At 43.2% G+C, this 17,250-nt stretch overlaps 1 protein-coding gene across 7 annotated transcripts in view; it reads left to right on the top strand.

Annotated features, from left to right (window-relative positions):
• The window catches only part of METTL21A (methyltransferase 21A, HSPA lysine), a 177,403-nt gene extending 161,933 nt beyond the window's left edge, over positions 1–15,470 (top strand). For all 7 annotated transcript variants that reach the window (XM_078680316.1, XM_078680319.1, XM_078680321.1 and 4 more), the window contains one exon: positions 14,183–15,470. In XM_078680316.1, coding sequence (XP_078536442.1) covers positions 14,183–14,577 — 395 coding nt within the window. In that variant the 3' untranslated portion in view covers positions 14,578–15,470. The remainder of the gene's footprint in view (positions 1–14,182) is intronic.
• Positions 15,471–17,250: the final 1,780 nt, after the last annotated feature.

Below are 17,250 nucleotides of genomic sequence, written 5' to 3'. Positions count from 1 at the left end.
ACTGTGTGCCTTTCATCACATTTCCCTATTAAACAACTAGTGGGATTACACTCCAACTGTACCCCCCTGTTCCCCTGTATATTCCACTTCAAAAACACAGGGTGACTTTCTTCCTGCCGGGGAGGTCTAGATATGAATCTATTCACTGAGTGGGTTCTCCTCACATGCCTCGCTCATGCATGCGCTAAACTCTTCCACTTCCTCCCTTCCAAGATGGCCGCCACCTTCACTACACAGCCCTATGCTTCGGGCCCCAGTGGCTACCGCACATGCGCGGCTGTGGATGGGGGCGCCACTCTAGCGGCATAGTTGACTGGGCGGATTGAGGTTGGTTACATAAATATTGGCGCTCCCCAGTGCTCCGTTACCAGCTGCTTTGCGCCTTGATCAAGACGCTGTCCGTGGGGTAGGTGCATCGGCTTGGACCGTGCGCCGCCGAAGGTAAGGCTCTTAATCTGCTCCAACCTGCGGTTGACACCCCGACACCAGTGAGTTGGGCGGCCAGAACTCTCGTCTACCTTGAGTTTTGGTTTCTAGGTAACCAATTGTTGCCTGGCCGCGATGCCGTCTGTGGGGCTGGTGGGCTGCCGGGGTGTCTGCGTGGTGCCGGGCCTCTATGCTCCGCCGCGGTGCCGTTCTCTGCTGTCCTCCGGCGGGGACGCGACGCGGTTGTTGTGGGCGCCTGGTAACGTCATTTACGCCCCAGGTTTTTCACCGGTGACCAGCCCGTATTGAGCCACGTAACAGTGGTCCTGCCAGGACACACCGATACTCAGGATGCGAGGTAGTCTGTTCACCTCCTAGTGTTTGCCCCGGGTGGGGTCCTCCCACCCTTACCCCTGCTGTGATAATGTTATCACAGATTATCATTCTTAAATTTCCCCCACCAGGTACCGTACCTTTACCAGTCGGTCCTACGGAAGCAGATTGCGAGGTACCTCAGGGAATCTTCTGGGGTGAGCATTATTAACCCAGTCTTCTTCCATTTACCAGCAGTTTTGACTTCTTCAAATATCACTGTTATATGTTATTGCACAAACCAGCTGGTTGTGTGATACAATTACCAACTCACTATGCTATATGTTCGGTTTTAATCCTTCACTTTGGTTTTTTATGTGTGTGTGTGTGTGTGTGTGTGTGTATGGACTGAACTTGTGCAAATCCTTCATATAGGAATATTGCACCCAAGCTGCCATCTGTGAACTGTGTTTATTTCATTTCTACAGGTCACAATACTCCAGCAGGACCAATCGGCCTGCGCTTCGGTATTACCGACCATAAAAGGTTGTATACCAGATTGCAAGTTTTATTTATCACTATTATACTCTTTCGCTGTGTGGTACTATACACTGAGGTCCTGAAGAATTGCCATCATGGCAAGAAACATGTCGACCAAACAAGAGGGTAGTAGTTAACGTGCTAGGATAGTTCCAGGGCATTTAGCTCCCCTACCACCCTTTTAAACAAGGAAGTCTACCACAAGAATAAAGTAGGTTGTGGACTGACCTACCTTTTTTAACTTCACCTTTTTCACGTTACGACCACACACCCCCCGCCCTCTCACACGCATGAACCATATGGCCGGAACAAAAGATCTTCGATAAAGAGCCCCGGTTTCGGGAGCCCGTCAGACATTGCAGCGCCAGTCTGACGAGTAGCAGAACCCATATGATGAAGCATGACACCTAGCTTGCTGGGTGTGTGAGGGTTTTAGTTCCAACAAGGGGATTCCCCCCTCTCTCCAGCACACACACCTTTACTCCTTCACTCTTCCCGGGGAACTTTGTACCCTCTTTGTGTTACTTGAGATATTATTGTGACAACAGCCCCGCTCATTGGTTTTATAACCCTTTTAGGGTCAGTGCAGTGGTTAAACAGGTGTGCTAATGTGGGAATTAATGTATTATCATACGCTTTATAGAATCTTCCTATAGAGCTGGCTCGGCCTGGTGCTTTTTTTCCCAGCAATTTTAAAGCAGAATTCACTTCTTGGTCTCTAATGGGTGCCTTCAATCTGGGAGATCTCTTCTAACAAAATGTGCCACTCCATTATGTTTAGCTGTTCCAGACGAATAATATGCCACTAGAGATGACCTATGTTTCACCTAAAATTGATTTACTATCTGCAAATGTGTTTCCTGTAGACCAGTTATTATAGGCTGGGCCTCCCAAATAGATTTCCATATTGACCCTATTTTAATTGTCTATTCATCCCTTTTAGTGTTAAATGATATTTTCACCATGGAAGCATCTTTAGGTAACATGCAAGTGTGTGTGTCCTTATATCTTCGATCCTTCCCACTACTGATTTGTAATCCAACATCCTAATCTATCATTGAGAGTGCCGCTCTCCCCAATAATCCTGCTACCCATCCAACGTTTCCATAACATCTTGTGAGTCCCATACATCATCACTGTGTACACATTATCAGTTGTGATCGAGTCTTGCCTGGTCCAAACCCAGAACCACGTGTTCTGGCTACTGTAGCTTCTAAATCAGAGGAGTAGGTAGGACTCCATTCTCCATCAGTATCCATCCAGCATGCAGCCCATGAATAGGCTGATCCCTGTGCATCTGCTTCATAGAGTAGTGTAAGGAAATGCTATTTTCGGGGACCTCAGAGTGATTTGCCTGATGGATATCTTCAGCTCCAAAGATAGTGAGCGATTGTGTGAAAAATTAGGTTACGCCCACAGTTCAAGGTATTTCATTCCAGGCATCAAGTTTTCTATTCTTTGGAGCTTCCTCATATTGTGAATTGCTTATGGCACTTATCTTTTGCAATCTTGTTAACTTTCTGGGGTCTTTGCTTCTTCCAGTTTAGTCCAGCCTTACTTAGTTGGGATGTGGTTCCTCCTGGGATTGGTACTCCATCAGATCTTTAAAAGGTTTGCCATCTCTGATCTTTATGTAAAATGATGTTGCTCCCCCTCAAATCTGAAGTTCATGCCAAATGGATATGTGAATTGATAACAGATTTTCTCTTCCCTGAACTTCTGCAATATGGACATAAAGTTACAATGTTTCCTAAGGATCGCTGGTGACACCCCTTGAAACAGCGTGCAAGTGTAGTCTGGAAGGGCACTAGAGGCCCTCGCAACTTCCTCTTTAAATGAATGAAATTTGACCAGGATATCTCTCAGCCTCAAAGAGTGCTGAGGTCTCTTGTTGGCCCATGGTGTACCCTGTCTAGGCAGAGGTTCAGATGATCATCACTCAGAAGAGCCGAGAACATGCTTATCATTAACGCCCCTATATTAGGGCTTTCCCCCACCTTCCTTCAGGCCCCTAATTTGTAGGTTCTCCTTTCTGGATGGCATCTGAATGTTTCAATTCCATTGACTGCTGTGTGAGCTCGATATTTGATCTGGAAAAAACAATGTATATACCCTAGTTTATATTTTTACCGCTCTGGCACCCACAGAGTGCATATCCTGTGTAAGATCACTAATCCTAGAACTCAGGAGTGCAGATCAAGTAGGCTTTTTAAATATCTCCTTCAGTTCTTATTTAAAACAGTAGATACTGTGCAACAGGTCTGCCTTCATGACTGGCATATCTATTACTCTCTAGTCGTCTGTGCTGATAGCTGCCACCACCCCTCCCCCCACCCCCATTGTTCCAGCAGTTCCTGTTTTAGGGACATTCAGCAGAGGATTAAAGTACAGCTGCCTCGGTAAGAAACGCAAACAGTTGCTAATGTAGTTGCCACATAAAGGCACTTTTAGGGAATCTTTCATCAAGTCTTGCCCTATAAAAACATTTTTTTTTATATTTTTCCTGCTTCCTGCAGCTTTGTAATGTAATAGAAAGTCATTTGTGGGGTGCAGCTGCAACTTTTCAATTCACTGCTGTTTTAATCTCTGTGATATGCCCAATCCACACACCCCCTCCAACTACACTGCTGCTACATCACTGTCCCTCCTCGGGGGCCAACGCTACAAAGCTTTCTTCATGGTTAAGCTAGGTTCCTATGATTGACATGTCAACCTGAATGGGCAGGGATAACGTCCTTAAGCTCATAAAAGGGTGGGGGCTGCGAGAATCCTATCTGACATTATTTATTTATTTATTTATTTATTTAGTTTGTATAGCGCAAACAGCTACCCAACAAAGGATTTCCCGGCGCTTGTGATTCAGTAAAGTGAGTTTGGACAGCTGACTTAGATGTTAAACAGCCAGGTTTTTATGGCTTTCCTAAAACTGGTGTAGTTGGCCTCTGAGCGCAGAACTTGTGGCATGGAGTTCCACAGGGAGGGGCCAAGATAGGCGAAGGATCTGCCTCCCATGCGTGACAATCTTATTTTAGGCACAGCAAATTTATTCGCTGTTGCAGATCTCAGCGTTCTGGGTGGATGGTAACGTTGCACCAGATTTAGCAGATATTTAGGAGCTTTGTTTGCTGAGATTTTATGCATGAAGCATAATGATTTGAACTTAATTCTGCTCTCAATTTTTAACCAGTGTAATTTTCGTATGAGTTTGGTGGTGGGTGCATGAATAGGGATTTTACCTAGCAGTCTTGCAGCAGCATTCAGCACAGTCTGTAGTTTACGGACTGTGGCTTTGTTGGCCCCTAAATATAATACATTGGCATAATCCAATCGAGATGTTATAAGGGCGTTGATGACAGTTCTTTTAGTGTGAGCTGGTAGCATCCAGCATATTTTCTTTAGCCACTTCAAGACGACAAAACAGGTGGCTGATGTTTTTATGGCCTGCTGGTGCATACTAAGAGTCATCAACCACAAAGCCAAGGTTACGAGCCTGGTTAGTTGGAATAGGAGGAGAGCCCATTTCTGGGGGCCAATGTTGGGGTCCCCATAGTTCTTTATTTTTTCCTAGAATTATGAGTTCAGTTTTTTCACTGTTTAATTTTAAGAGGTTATTTTTCATCCATCCAGCAATTTTTGTAAGCCCTGTTCTCAAAGTAGAAGGATCTTTATTGTCTGTTGGTGGAAGGGAAAAGAAGCTGAGAATCATCAGCATATGAAAACATTATCAATCCAGAGTCTTTAGCAATTTGTGCAAGAGGGCTCATGTATAAATTAAAAAGTAATGGGCTTAAAATTGAGCCCTGAGGGACGCCATGTTTAAAAGTATAGGTATCAGAGTACGAAGAGTTTGAAAAAATTTGAAAAGTTCTATTTTCAAGTAGGGATGTGATCCAATTTAAAGCAGGGCCACAGATACCCATTAGACAAAGGGTTTTTATTAGTACCGCATGTGATACAGTGTCAAATGCGGCACTGAGGTCTAACAGCACCAGTGCCACTGTTTCACCCTTGTCTATCATTTGACGAATATTTTCAGTGACACCTAAGAGAGTGGTTTCTGTAGAAAAACCTGCTCGAAAGCCAGATTGGTGGGGAGGTAACAGGTCATGTGTCGTTATATAATGTGAGAGACAGCGGTGGACGTGTTTCTCTAGAATTTTGGCAAAAATAGGCAGGAGAGATATTGGTCGGAAGTTTGCGTGTACCTTCGGGTCAGCATTAGCTTTTTTTAGAAGGGGATGGATCATGGCATGCTTCCACTCCTGTGGAACACATTCTTCTAGCAAGGATTTATTTAGAAGGTCTGTGATGGTAGATAAGGCTTTCCTGCTAAGTAGTTTTAAGATTGAGCAGGGTAGAGGGTCTTTTGGCGAACCTGATTTAATGGTGTTTAGAAGTTCGATGACAGTGTCAACGTTGAGTGTAGGCCAAGCACTCAAAGAAGGGGAGGTGGTAGTATCAGAGGGGATGGCGGTATTGGTCTCTTCACTGTCTGATCTATTAACATCACTACTGTCATGGTGATTTTCCTCATAATTGTCCTGATTAGGTTGGATGGCTTGATAGATTCTATCAACTTTGTCGACAAAGAAAGCGGCAAGTTTATTGCATTGAGTTTTATTTAGATCAGGAGGGGAAGGTGAGGTATTAGAGCCAGCTAGCTCTTTGACTGTTTTGAAGAGTGTTTTAGCTTGATTTAAAGCTGCAGTAATTTTTAAGCAGACAAAGTTGGCTTTTGCTTTGCTGCACAGCTTTTGATATTGATTTAGTTGATTTTTGTATTAATTTTTAGCTTCCGAGGAGTAGGACTTTCTCCATTTACGTTCAGCGTTCTTACATTTAGTTTTTTCATGTTTTAAAGAGTCATTGAACCACGGAGCGGGAAGACGTTGATAGATGCCTTTTAACTTAGTCTGAGGGAGACAGGAGTCGATGGCTGTTAGGAGCCATGATTGAACAGAGATGGATAGATTTTGTACTCCGGAGATGGTACATGGTATTGTATCTTCTAGCAAGGAATTAAGAATATTAATATCCAGCTTTTTCCATTTTCTCACCATGACGGGCATTGCCATAGGAGGGATATACTAGTGATTAATAACCACTGCGTATGTAAAATAGACAGACCTATAAGGAAGGGTGGGGGAGTCGCAATCATTTATAAAAATCACTTCAAAATATCCATTACAGATACAACCTATCCTGAATGCGAGGCTCTCCTCTTCTCAATAGGCCTATCCAGCAAAACATCATTTAAAGGGATGTTGATCTACCGTCCTCCAGGATCCAGAGCTAAATTCCTAGCATGTCTGGATCACATAATCGAGACTTCCATTGGATCACCACAGTTTACCATCCTAGGTGATTTTAATTTTCACCTCGAAGTCTCAGAAGACCCTGACACCAAAATGTTACTCGGAGACTTAGAGACTGTCGGTCTCATACAAATTGTAACAAAACCCACGCACAAAGCAGGCCATACGTTGGATGGATTATTCACCAACAATCCTAAAATCTCCATCACAGAGGTCATTCCTCTAATCTGGACTGATCACTCTGCTATATGCTTCTCTATCCCTACTGAACCCACGCCCCCTCGTTTGTCTCTTCCCTACGCTAATACTTTTAGAGACTGGAAGAACCTAAATCTTGAACGTCTCACTCAGCTGATTCAGGACAGCCCATCACTTAATGAGCACGACCCCATAGCAGCGTCAGACACTTATACGGAGACTTTAATCAAAGCCTGCAACATATTAGCACCTCCCAAAACTTCTCACCGGACCAGAAAACACCCATCGGCCCCCTGGTTCTCTGAGTCGCTCAGACTCCAGCGCCAGTACTGCAGAAATCTTGAACGGCAATGGCGCCGTAACTTCAACATAGCTGACAAGATTAGCTACAAAAGCGCTCTCACCAACTACAAACAACTCATAAAAAAAGAAAAAACCACTTACTACACCAGCCAAATTAATGAGGCGAAAAACTCCTCAGGGAAACTATTTCAAGTAGTAACCTACCTGTCCAATCCATCTGCCCCTCAGTCAGAAGGCTCTCAAGCCCTTTCTGATGCATTAGCCAAATTTTTTGAGGACAAGGTTAGAGCTATTTTCAATACTTTTACACCCGAGGAAGCGACCATTCCCTCTCACTCCCCAGCTCACACCGATCCCTCATTTACAGGCTTTGAACCTACCTCCCGTGAGCTTATTCAACCATTGATCGCTCGAACCAAATCTGGCTCACCTTTGGATCCTTGCCCTCCAAACATCCTCAACCTCATCTCGGAGGTCATTGCTCCTCCCCTAACCACCATCTGCAATGCAATGTTTGAATCCGGTGTATACCCCCCGCAATGGAAAAAAGCTATAATCAAACCACTGCTGAAAAAACCCAGTTTAGACCCTCTCCTTCCTGCTAGCTATAGGCCCATTGCCTGTCTCCCATTCCCTGCAAAAATCTTTGAAAAGATCATGAATATCCAGTTGTCAAATTACATCAATCACAATAATTTACTGGACGACACCCAATTTGGGTTTCGACAGGGCCACGGAACAGAGACGGCACTGCTGAAAGCAGCAGATGAGATTAGGTCTACAATGGATAATGGAGGAGCCGCAGTTTTAGTACTCCTGGACCTATCTGCGGCTTTCGACACGGTCGACCACGCCACCTTGATCGACCGTGTCGAAGCCATAGGAATCACAGGCAAAGCAAAAAACCTCCTGGCCTCATTCCTGTCAAACCGTCCACAAACTGTGAAACTGGGAAATTTCACATCCCAGACCTTCTCCTTGCCATGTGGAGTACCACAGGGATCCTCGCTAAGTCCGACACTGTTTAATATCTACGTGTCGGACCTGGCGAGGGTCATAAAATCCTGCGGAATCTCCCTCACTACCTACGCGGACGACACCCAATTGGTGCTGTCGATCTACAATGACGGAATCTCAGTAGCAGCCAATTTCCAAAGGGGAATGAAGGCAATAAGCTCCTGGATGTCATCCAACTGTCTTAAACTCAACTCGGATAAGACAGAAGTGATGACATTCGGGAGGCTACAACCCACCTGGTCCCCTCAATGGTGGCCTCACCAAATGGGACAACCACCAGAACCGGTGACGAAGGTACGCAACTTGGGCGTTATCTTTGATAACAAATTGACATTCCAACAACATGTCAATGCTGTGGTTTCCTCTTCTTTCCACGTACTAAAAAAGATAAAAAAACTAATCCCATACCTTCCGTCACATGCAGGTAAAACCTTGGTCAGTACATTAGTATTCTCTAAAACTGATTACTGTAATGCACTGCTACTTAACACTCAACAAAAGGTACTTAATAAACTGCAAACTGTCCAGAACGCTGCCGCCAGAACACTTCTATCCATCCCTAGATTTGCATCGGTCTCCCCCTACATTCGACAATTGCATTGGTTACCGGTAAGGAGCCGCATCAAGTTTAAGGCTTTATGCATTGCATATAAGGCCATTCACGGCCTAGGACCCCTATTCTTAAGAAGAGCCTTCCGTCCGCTGGAGCATACCAGAACTCTGCGGTCATCCTCAGCGCACCTACTCATGGTCCCCCGGACAAGAAGGGCCAACTGGGGTGACAAACGCTTTGCTGTGGCCACGGCCATACTGTGGAATGCACTTCCCCTAAACATCAAGTGCGCTCCGACCCTTCTGAACTTTAGAAAACAACTAAAGACATGGTTGTTCCCTGCTTAATTCCACCCCCCTTCTGGAGAGTTCTGCAACTATAGCGCCGAGACACCCCAGGGTATTTGCGCGCTCTAAAAATCGCCAGAAATAAATAAATAAATAAATATTTTTTGTAGGCGTTTGAAAGGAAAATTTGATGGGAAAATGGTCGGACCAGGGAATAGGTAAAGCTGGGAAGGTGTTTAAATTCAAAATATTAGAAAAGATTGGGTCAAGTAGATGACCAGCAGTATGGGTAGGGCCAGAATTTTTAAGAATCAAATTGAGGGATAAGAAGTCATCAATAAGTTCCGTAGCTTTAGAGCAATGTTCATTGACCAGGTGAAGATTCAGATCACCAATCACTGTAAAATTGGTAGTATTCATGATGAACGGGCCTAGAAGTTCTGAAATATTGTTTAGCCAGTTTGAAGCAGCACCAGGTGGACGATATATGAGTGCGCCGGAAAAGGTAAAGTTGGGTGAGAGTATGATTTTGAAAGTGGCGCCTTCACACCCTGGACATGGGAGATTTGTAAACTCACAGGTATATACTTTTTTAAAAATAACAGCTATGCCTCCTCCAGTTTTTTTAATTCTGTCAAGGCGTATAATTGCGTATGAGTCAGGGAGGGCCATGGCCACATCTGGTCCGGAGCTTGCATAAAGCCAGGTTTCAGTGATGAACAATGCATCAGGGGCCTCATCCAGTAGGAAAAAAAAAAATTCTGTTTTATGTCTTGGCAGAGAGCGACAGTTCAGACTAAAGAAGGTAAATACTTTAGAGTTAGATGTCGCACATGTAGCATTGGTTTGGGTCTCAAGCCTTTTGATTTTAGTGGCATTCGTTGTCAGAGAACAGCCGTGACAGATGTTATGGTGTCTGTATACGTCTAATAGGCAGCAGTCCGGTAGTCTAAGCGTTCTTAACGCTAGGAGTTGTTCTGAACTATATTTTATGTAAGGAGTGATAGTAGAGGCACTAATTGTCTGATTACTGTCACCTACCGGTAAAGTCGGTTGGGGAGTAGGTGTCATGGCCGCTGGGCGCGTCCGAGGCGCGGACGGGCGCAGACGGGCTGACTCAGGCGTGACTCCGACGCTTGTGCAGGCGCGTCCACAATTCGCGTCCGCTATCGCGGAGAATGTACGTTTCCTTATGTAGTGGTGGCTAGAGCGCTGTTAGGCTCACGCCCCTACCCAAGATGTCCGCCGTATTTTCACAGCTTACAGGTGAGAGATCGGTATTCAGCCCGAAAATCGGCTGTCACCGAGTAAATGCAGGCTCACGCTCTATTTTGTGCAAATATTAGGCTAGTGCAAGTGAGGTAGGTAAATTAAAATATTCCGATTTTAAAATGCTCGTTTTCAGCAAACAATCTCTGTAAAAATGTGCAATCCAACTACCTCCCGGCTATTTCGCCTCAAGAGGGGTCCAAAGTTAACAATATGCAAGGAATCTCGCGTTCTTTGCCTTGGGGCTCCTTATGTAGTGGTGGCTAGAGCGCTGTTAGGCTCACGCCCCTACCCAAGATGTCCGCCGTATTTTCACAGCTTACAGGTGAGAGATCGGTATTCATTAGTGCCAAATCCTGCTTAACATATATGATAGGCTTTCATAGAACACTTGGGGATCATTTGAAGCCTAGAGACCAGGATGCCAAGACATTTCTTGTGTATCCACTGTCAGGTTGCTGGAAAATCCTGCTTTTGTCCTGCCAGGTTTGTCTCTGGAGTAGTGGCTGCTTCAAATTGGAATTAAGTATTAGATGTGGGAGGACACTTGCATTTCCATAGTACACTGCCCACACACCTAGCCCTCAGAGTCCAAGTTTAGTGTGGCTGAAGGCTTTCACCAGCTTGAAAAGGCCAAAAAAGGGTAGGAGTGCCCCAGGGAACTTTTACCTCATTGATTAGGGCATGCCCAGGAGTCATTCCCATCCTCTAACCTGTGCCAGACATAAATGTGACACTCGAGACACCCACTTCAGAACATTACCGAACCTGAGGAAGAACTGAAGAGGACTGGACCTGCTGTCCTTTACCTGATTGTACTGGACTCTGCTGTTGGCCACTGCCGGACACCCTGTGCTTCTTTAAGTAACACCCCTGAGGTCCAGGGGGGCTTTAGAAGTGTACACTTTTGGTGGATTGTGTCTTAAAAAACAAAAAGTCAGAAGGTAAAATCTTTGCCCCGGACTAACCTGGTTGGTGTATCCTATCGGCGCTCAAATGTGATTACATTAGGTCTCGATCTACTGCGCCCATAGACTGTCATTGGCTCTTTGTGCTTCTTGGTGCTATTCCTACTTAAAACTTTAAAGATTCATATCTCTTGTTCCCCTTGTTGGATTTTTGTCATTTTAGTGCAAATTTGTTTATTAAATTTTACTCTATTTTGTTAATTTGGTTTGTGTTTTTTTTATTGTTTTGCACTTTTACTTCATTACTGTTTTGGTACTGTAGAAATATTTACGCATTGCCCAAAGTTGATCCTTTCTGCTCTGTTTCATTGCTACCGGGAAGTTAATTTATTGACTTTGAGTTCACCCTGACATTGGTTGTTATTGGTCCTTGAAGTGGAAAGTCACCCACCCCAAATAATAAACCAATTTCTTACAATAATCGTTCAAATTTCAGAATAGAAAATTTAAATATTACTTTTTTATTCTGATTTTTAATCAAGAATTGATGTGAATTTAGTTCTAGTGCATTTTCCATCTTGAGAGGGGGTAAGGGAAGGAAACCGCTCCATGTGCTTCAATCAATTGCAGTCACAGGGGTTTGTACATGTGATGCTGCCAAGTTTCAAGTTTTGTTTCAGCACCATAAGGTCCAAGCTTCTCTTTGACATGTATGAAGTAGGAATATAAACTGAACATGGGGAGAGGATGTAACCTTACAGCTAGTGAGGTCGACTTCGAAGCTGGGAAACAGGATTGAGTCTTGGCAACGACGCTCAACATCCTGTGATTCTGGGCAAATCACCTAATCTCCCCGTGCCTAAAAAAAATGAATGTGTCCATCTATAACGAAGCTGGTGCTCATGTAAAGCGCTCTGATACCTGACATCTTTGGGTCTAGTTCGCGCGATCAAAAAAAAACAACAAAAAAAACCTTTATGATAATAGGACTGCATTATGCCTCTGTCCCATTGTAGTGCACAGGCTGAGCAGGGGTCTATGCACCTGTTTTTCTTACAAGTGTGCTGTCTGATATTAATACTAGAAAACGGAGAGCAGTGATTGCCTTTCATGTTAATGAGCTGTAGTGTCTACAACGTATACGCTAACGTAAGTTTTCTGAGTTAATGTACGGGCTAGAAGCAGCACAATATCGGCAAAACTGGTGCATGAACCTTTTCTGAGCCTGTGCAATGGGATCTGAAGATGTTAAAGATAATGCGGCCTCGGATCCTTCTGTGTGAGGGGATGTGGTTCATAAAGTAATGCTTTTCAGTCCATCTTAAGGTAAACCTAGGAACAGGAGTGTGGGTGCAGTGCTTTAGATAAGGAGATTGATTCTGGAGTATCTGTATGCAAAGCGATCTTTGTAGCCACAATCTTTATACTAGAGCTTTCTGAAGACAAAACTCTATAACTTTCTTAGTGAAGTAGGTCTACATCATGGAGGTCCCGCTGCCCTGGACTGAGACACTGCTCAGAGTTCAGCTATTCATCTGCTAGCCATTACACAGCAACATACAGTGATCCGAGGACATACAGGTTGAGCTAGGCTCCCAGAACGGGAGTAAAGTTCGTCCAGGGACCTTGTAGATAGTCACACGGGCAAATTAAGCAGCAAACCAGGGCCTGAGTGAATCATAGTAGGAGCTTCCATTCCAGGAAAGAGTTTGAGGTAGGGGCTGCAGCTATACTCGTTGTCACCACAGAGTGCCATAGCAGTAAAAGTGGAGCAATAATTTGTGTTTTCCGCATTCTACTGAAAAGGAAACATTCTCTTCAGTGTTGTATATCACTTATTGGTTTTAACTCAAAGCCTGAAACCCTATTTATATTTTATAGGTCTTTTGATTAACTTGACATTCTAGGTCACAACAAGTGTGCCATATGATCTAATATAAATATACAGCGAATGAAAATTAGCCTTTTCACTCGCTTCCCCTTCAGTTTAGCTACAATTAACAAAAATAACTCATCTTAGTTACAGTGTTAGAACACATAAAAGAAAAGGTAAAAAGATTTTGGAATGAGCAGTAAAAAGCTGAAACAATTTAACTTTCGCTTTTTCTCCCTATCTCTGTATGCCATCTGAACCTTACACCTTATAAACAGATACCATCCCAATATTCTACTTTCCTGGAGAATCCTGAAATCAGCCTGATCTCTTCATACCCAGGCCTTTCCATTAAGAGAGAGGGCATATGAGCTGTACAACAATATGATGATGGAGAATTGAAGTGGGGATGCAGTGAGTGGGGGGGGGACATACTATTAATCCTGAGGGATGGTAGATTATGCCCCAGATTTGTCCGTTCTTGCTCATACATTAGTGAGAGTCTACACAGCTGTGCTCCATGGGACAGTGTTGTGGTATATGTTTTCAAAACGCCTCTTTGATTTACCAAGGTAGTATGAAGCTGTACTGTGTGGTATGGCCATGGTAATTCAAGAACAGGTATGGAGAGGTATACTGCAATATATCGGTTGGCCATTATTTCCCTCCCTTATTAAAGGGAAATTACTTTGCATCGGGTCTCCTAGGACGTAATAGGTGTGACTAGATTCCTGCCTAGAAGTATGTATGGTTCTGTACCAATAAAACAAGTTAAAAAAAAGTTTAAACAAAATGTCATCATAGAGCTATGAAAGTTTTTTAAAGTTCTGTGCTTTTGATACAAGATGGTGCTGAGGTCTCAAAACTGGCTAATGGAGAGAAACATGGGATGTAGCATACAAATTATCAGGAGATCGCTTGATATAACATTATTGGGGTCATTTATCACCAATTGTTGTAGGAAATGCGGAGATGGAAGGAATGTTGTGTCCACCTAAATGAAAACGCCGAGGACCCCATTTAGAACCAACAATGTAAAATATGCCTGTTATTTCAAATAAAAAAAATTGTTCAATGTGATTCAGATTCACCAGGTGTGTTTTGCATCAATGCATTTAATGTAATTTTGTTTGTAAATGCAACGTTTATAACTGCTGTTAATTGTTTTGCGTTTATTGCAGGTGCAGATGTGACCATTACAGACCGAAAGGTGGCTTTGGAATTTCTTGAGTCAAATGTCCGAGCAAACCTGCCCACTCATATCCAGCAAAATGTTTCTGTCATGGAATTGACCTGGGGACATGATTTGGAGAGCTTCTCACGAACGTTCGATTTGATTCTGGGAGCAGATATTGTTTACCTAGAGGATACTTTTGATGATCTGTTGAAAACTTTAGAACACCTGTGTTCAGAACATACCGTCATTCTCCTAGCCTGTCGGATTCGCTATGAACGGGACCAGACATTTCTAACCATGCTGAAGGGGCCATTCTCCGTATCCGAGGTTCATTATGATCCTAGATCAGATGTTCATATATACAAAGCAACAAAGGATACTATAATGAAGGAATTGTGATCACAATGTGTGTGTCTGTCTGTGCCCAAGAGTGCGCGCATATCACTCACTCTTGCCTCCTTATTTGTTGCTCGGCTGCCATTGTCTCATCAGTCTACACCAGGACCCCATTTTAACCTTTATCTCAACACTAGCCCCTCACCATAAGCAATAGTATTTTGTTATTTTTATATAGAATTAATTTCATTAAATTGAAAAGTTAGAACCCTTGACTTAACATTAATGCTGAACCTGTCTAATTTTAAGTATTTAACAATTTACATTAAAAAGGTCATCTTAATTCTACATAGTGTCCCCCCCAGTCTATGCAATATTACATTTTTCGAGTAACATTAGAGTGGTAACTCTAATCCCACTCCATTTTTAAATATTACACTACAATATTTCAGTTATAGTACATACAAAAATAAGGAAAGCTTGCCATAATGCCACCCATATGCAAAGGTAAATATTTCTTTCATTTATTTTAACATTTGGATGAGATAACGGTGCCCGATGAGTTGCAATTTAGGTACTGGTATGGCCCAGCTAATGGGATAAAGGAAGGACCGTACAATGTAATGCATAAAAAGATAAGCTTTCAATTTGCGTTATTGTAGTGAAAGAGTAAGAAATGTTTCATTATAAGAGTTCAGAATCTGATTTCAGTAAAACGTGTTTTGCTTTGTTCAAAACGCATTCTGCACATAGAAGTGAGATCTATTGAACCTGCTCTCTGCCATATACTTTACAATGATCAGGCTGTGTTTAACATTAATAAACCCTTTGCCGATTAAACCAATGGCAATTAAAAATCTCATCTGAGAGGTGTGGGGCTGCAAATATCTAAATGCACTGTAACTCTTCAAAGTGGGAAATAAAAATGCAAAATAAAATGTATATAAAACCTTAAATGCTTGCCTACTTTGAATGAACAAAACACTGCTTCCCAACCCTTAAGATGGATTTTTTCCTAATGTGTATGTTTTATCCACAATTCTTGGAACTGAAATCGTTCAGTACTGCCTGTGGCAACTGAACTCAAGCATTTTGTAACTTCATGCATGATTTAAGGCAAAAGTACAAATTAATTACTGGCAACTTCCTTTTGATGGGGATGACCTCTTTGGTCTTAACTTTTAATGTCCTATAGGAGAAAATGTATAAAGCTACAAACACAACTAAGTCCATGGAGGTTTTGAAGCAAGACCTTATAGTCTTCCTTCTCTTATTTTCACATAACTTAAAGAAGGCGACCAGCAACTGGCCAACATCCACTTTATTAAAGCCATAAAGCTTTCTAGTGGCATACACCATAGCGGTGTCAGCAGCCTCCACAGTATCGAGGCAAGGTAAATGTTTGAGGCAACACAAGGACGCAGGTGAGCTGGCCTCACCATAGCGCTTCCTCCAGCCCGAAACAATGACCTCACTTCGTTCAACTCTAGTTCCATTATCACACAATACTTGTTAGAGAAACTGAGGTTTTTCTGTACCAATGGTAGGAAATTAGTGACTTCTTGCAGTTATCAAAAGAATCATTTTGAATTGAGTTAGAGGAACTACTGCCTAATCAGTGATCGAGGCAACGAACTATCAACATATCACACACCCCGTCTCCCCACCGCCATAGCAGGGAAAAGGAGTCCACTACGTATAGGTGTTTCCTCATTCGAAAGAAAGATGGAGCACTGGTCCCATACTAGATCCCAGGACTCTGAATTGATATGTAAACTACTAAGTACTCTTCACCTCAGATCCATATTTTTTTATGAACAATTCTGAATTCCAAAAGTGGTGAAATTACACCCCAATCACAAATGGGTTCAATTATTTCTGAAGAATAGTTCACCTTTTACCTGTGAACTCAAACGTTGAGAGCAAAGCAGATTGGGTGGGAATTCCACATGATAACCCCACGTGTAGCGTTAGTACCAAATACCAGACTTCACACGTGGCCTCTCATGGTCCGAATTACAGTTCACCGCTTGTGAGCCTAGTGCCGTTTGGGTCAGTGCACCAAATTAGAAAAAATGAGCAGTTGACCGTGCGGGCACAAACCTGCTCTGTGAATAGTGCAATAGTGAAAGGCGGACCACCTGTTTGAATCTGTCAGGCCTATGCCTGTTTTCACTCCAGTCAGTGACCTTCCCTCTTTTTAGGGAAGCAAAGATTCCCTCGCAGTTTAATACAATGTGACCGCTGCCTGCAGGGGCGTGCCTACTGTGTCTCTATGACCTGGTACAACTCTAACTGCCCCCTCATATGTGGTGCACAATCTATGTGCCTCAGGATGGGTCTTTGACCATGCAACTGCACATAGCATGGGCACAAAGGGATTCTTCATTCGCATGGGGGCCGGCCTCCTCAAAATGTGGGGATTCACCACATTGAGCAGGTGCAAGATGTGCACTGGTACAATCCATAAAAAAGAATTAGTTGCACATAAGCCTGTGGTCCCCGCTATAATACCATAATGAACAAGGGGCACAAAAAGCAGGTGCAAATGCCTGTTGTGGTCCTGGGGCACTATGGATACTATGGCACCAAGAATCCCATTTAAATCAATTGTCATAAGCAATAAGGTCATTGAAGGTAGCTAGCATTCGTAAGTTCCATAGTTCAGTGCATGCTAAAATAGGTATACTGTTGCAATCTCTTGCTGGGTAGACCTTTTGCAGACTTTGCATATAC

The sequence above is a fragment of the Lissotriton helveticus genome, chromosome 3_1 (assembly GCF_964261635.1).
Source record: "Lissotriton helveticus chromosome 3_1, aLisHel1.1, whole genome shotgun sequence".
In the NCBI taxonomy this organism is placed as follows: Eukaryota; Metazoa; Chordata; class Amphibia; order Caudata; family Salamandridae; genus Lissotriton; species Lissotriton helveticus.
The sequence above is the reverse complement of the archived record's forward strand: the minus strand, read 5'-3'. Positions and strand labels throughout refer to the sequence as shown.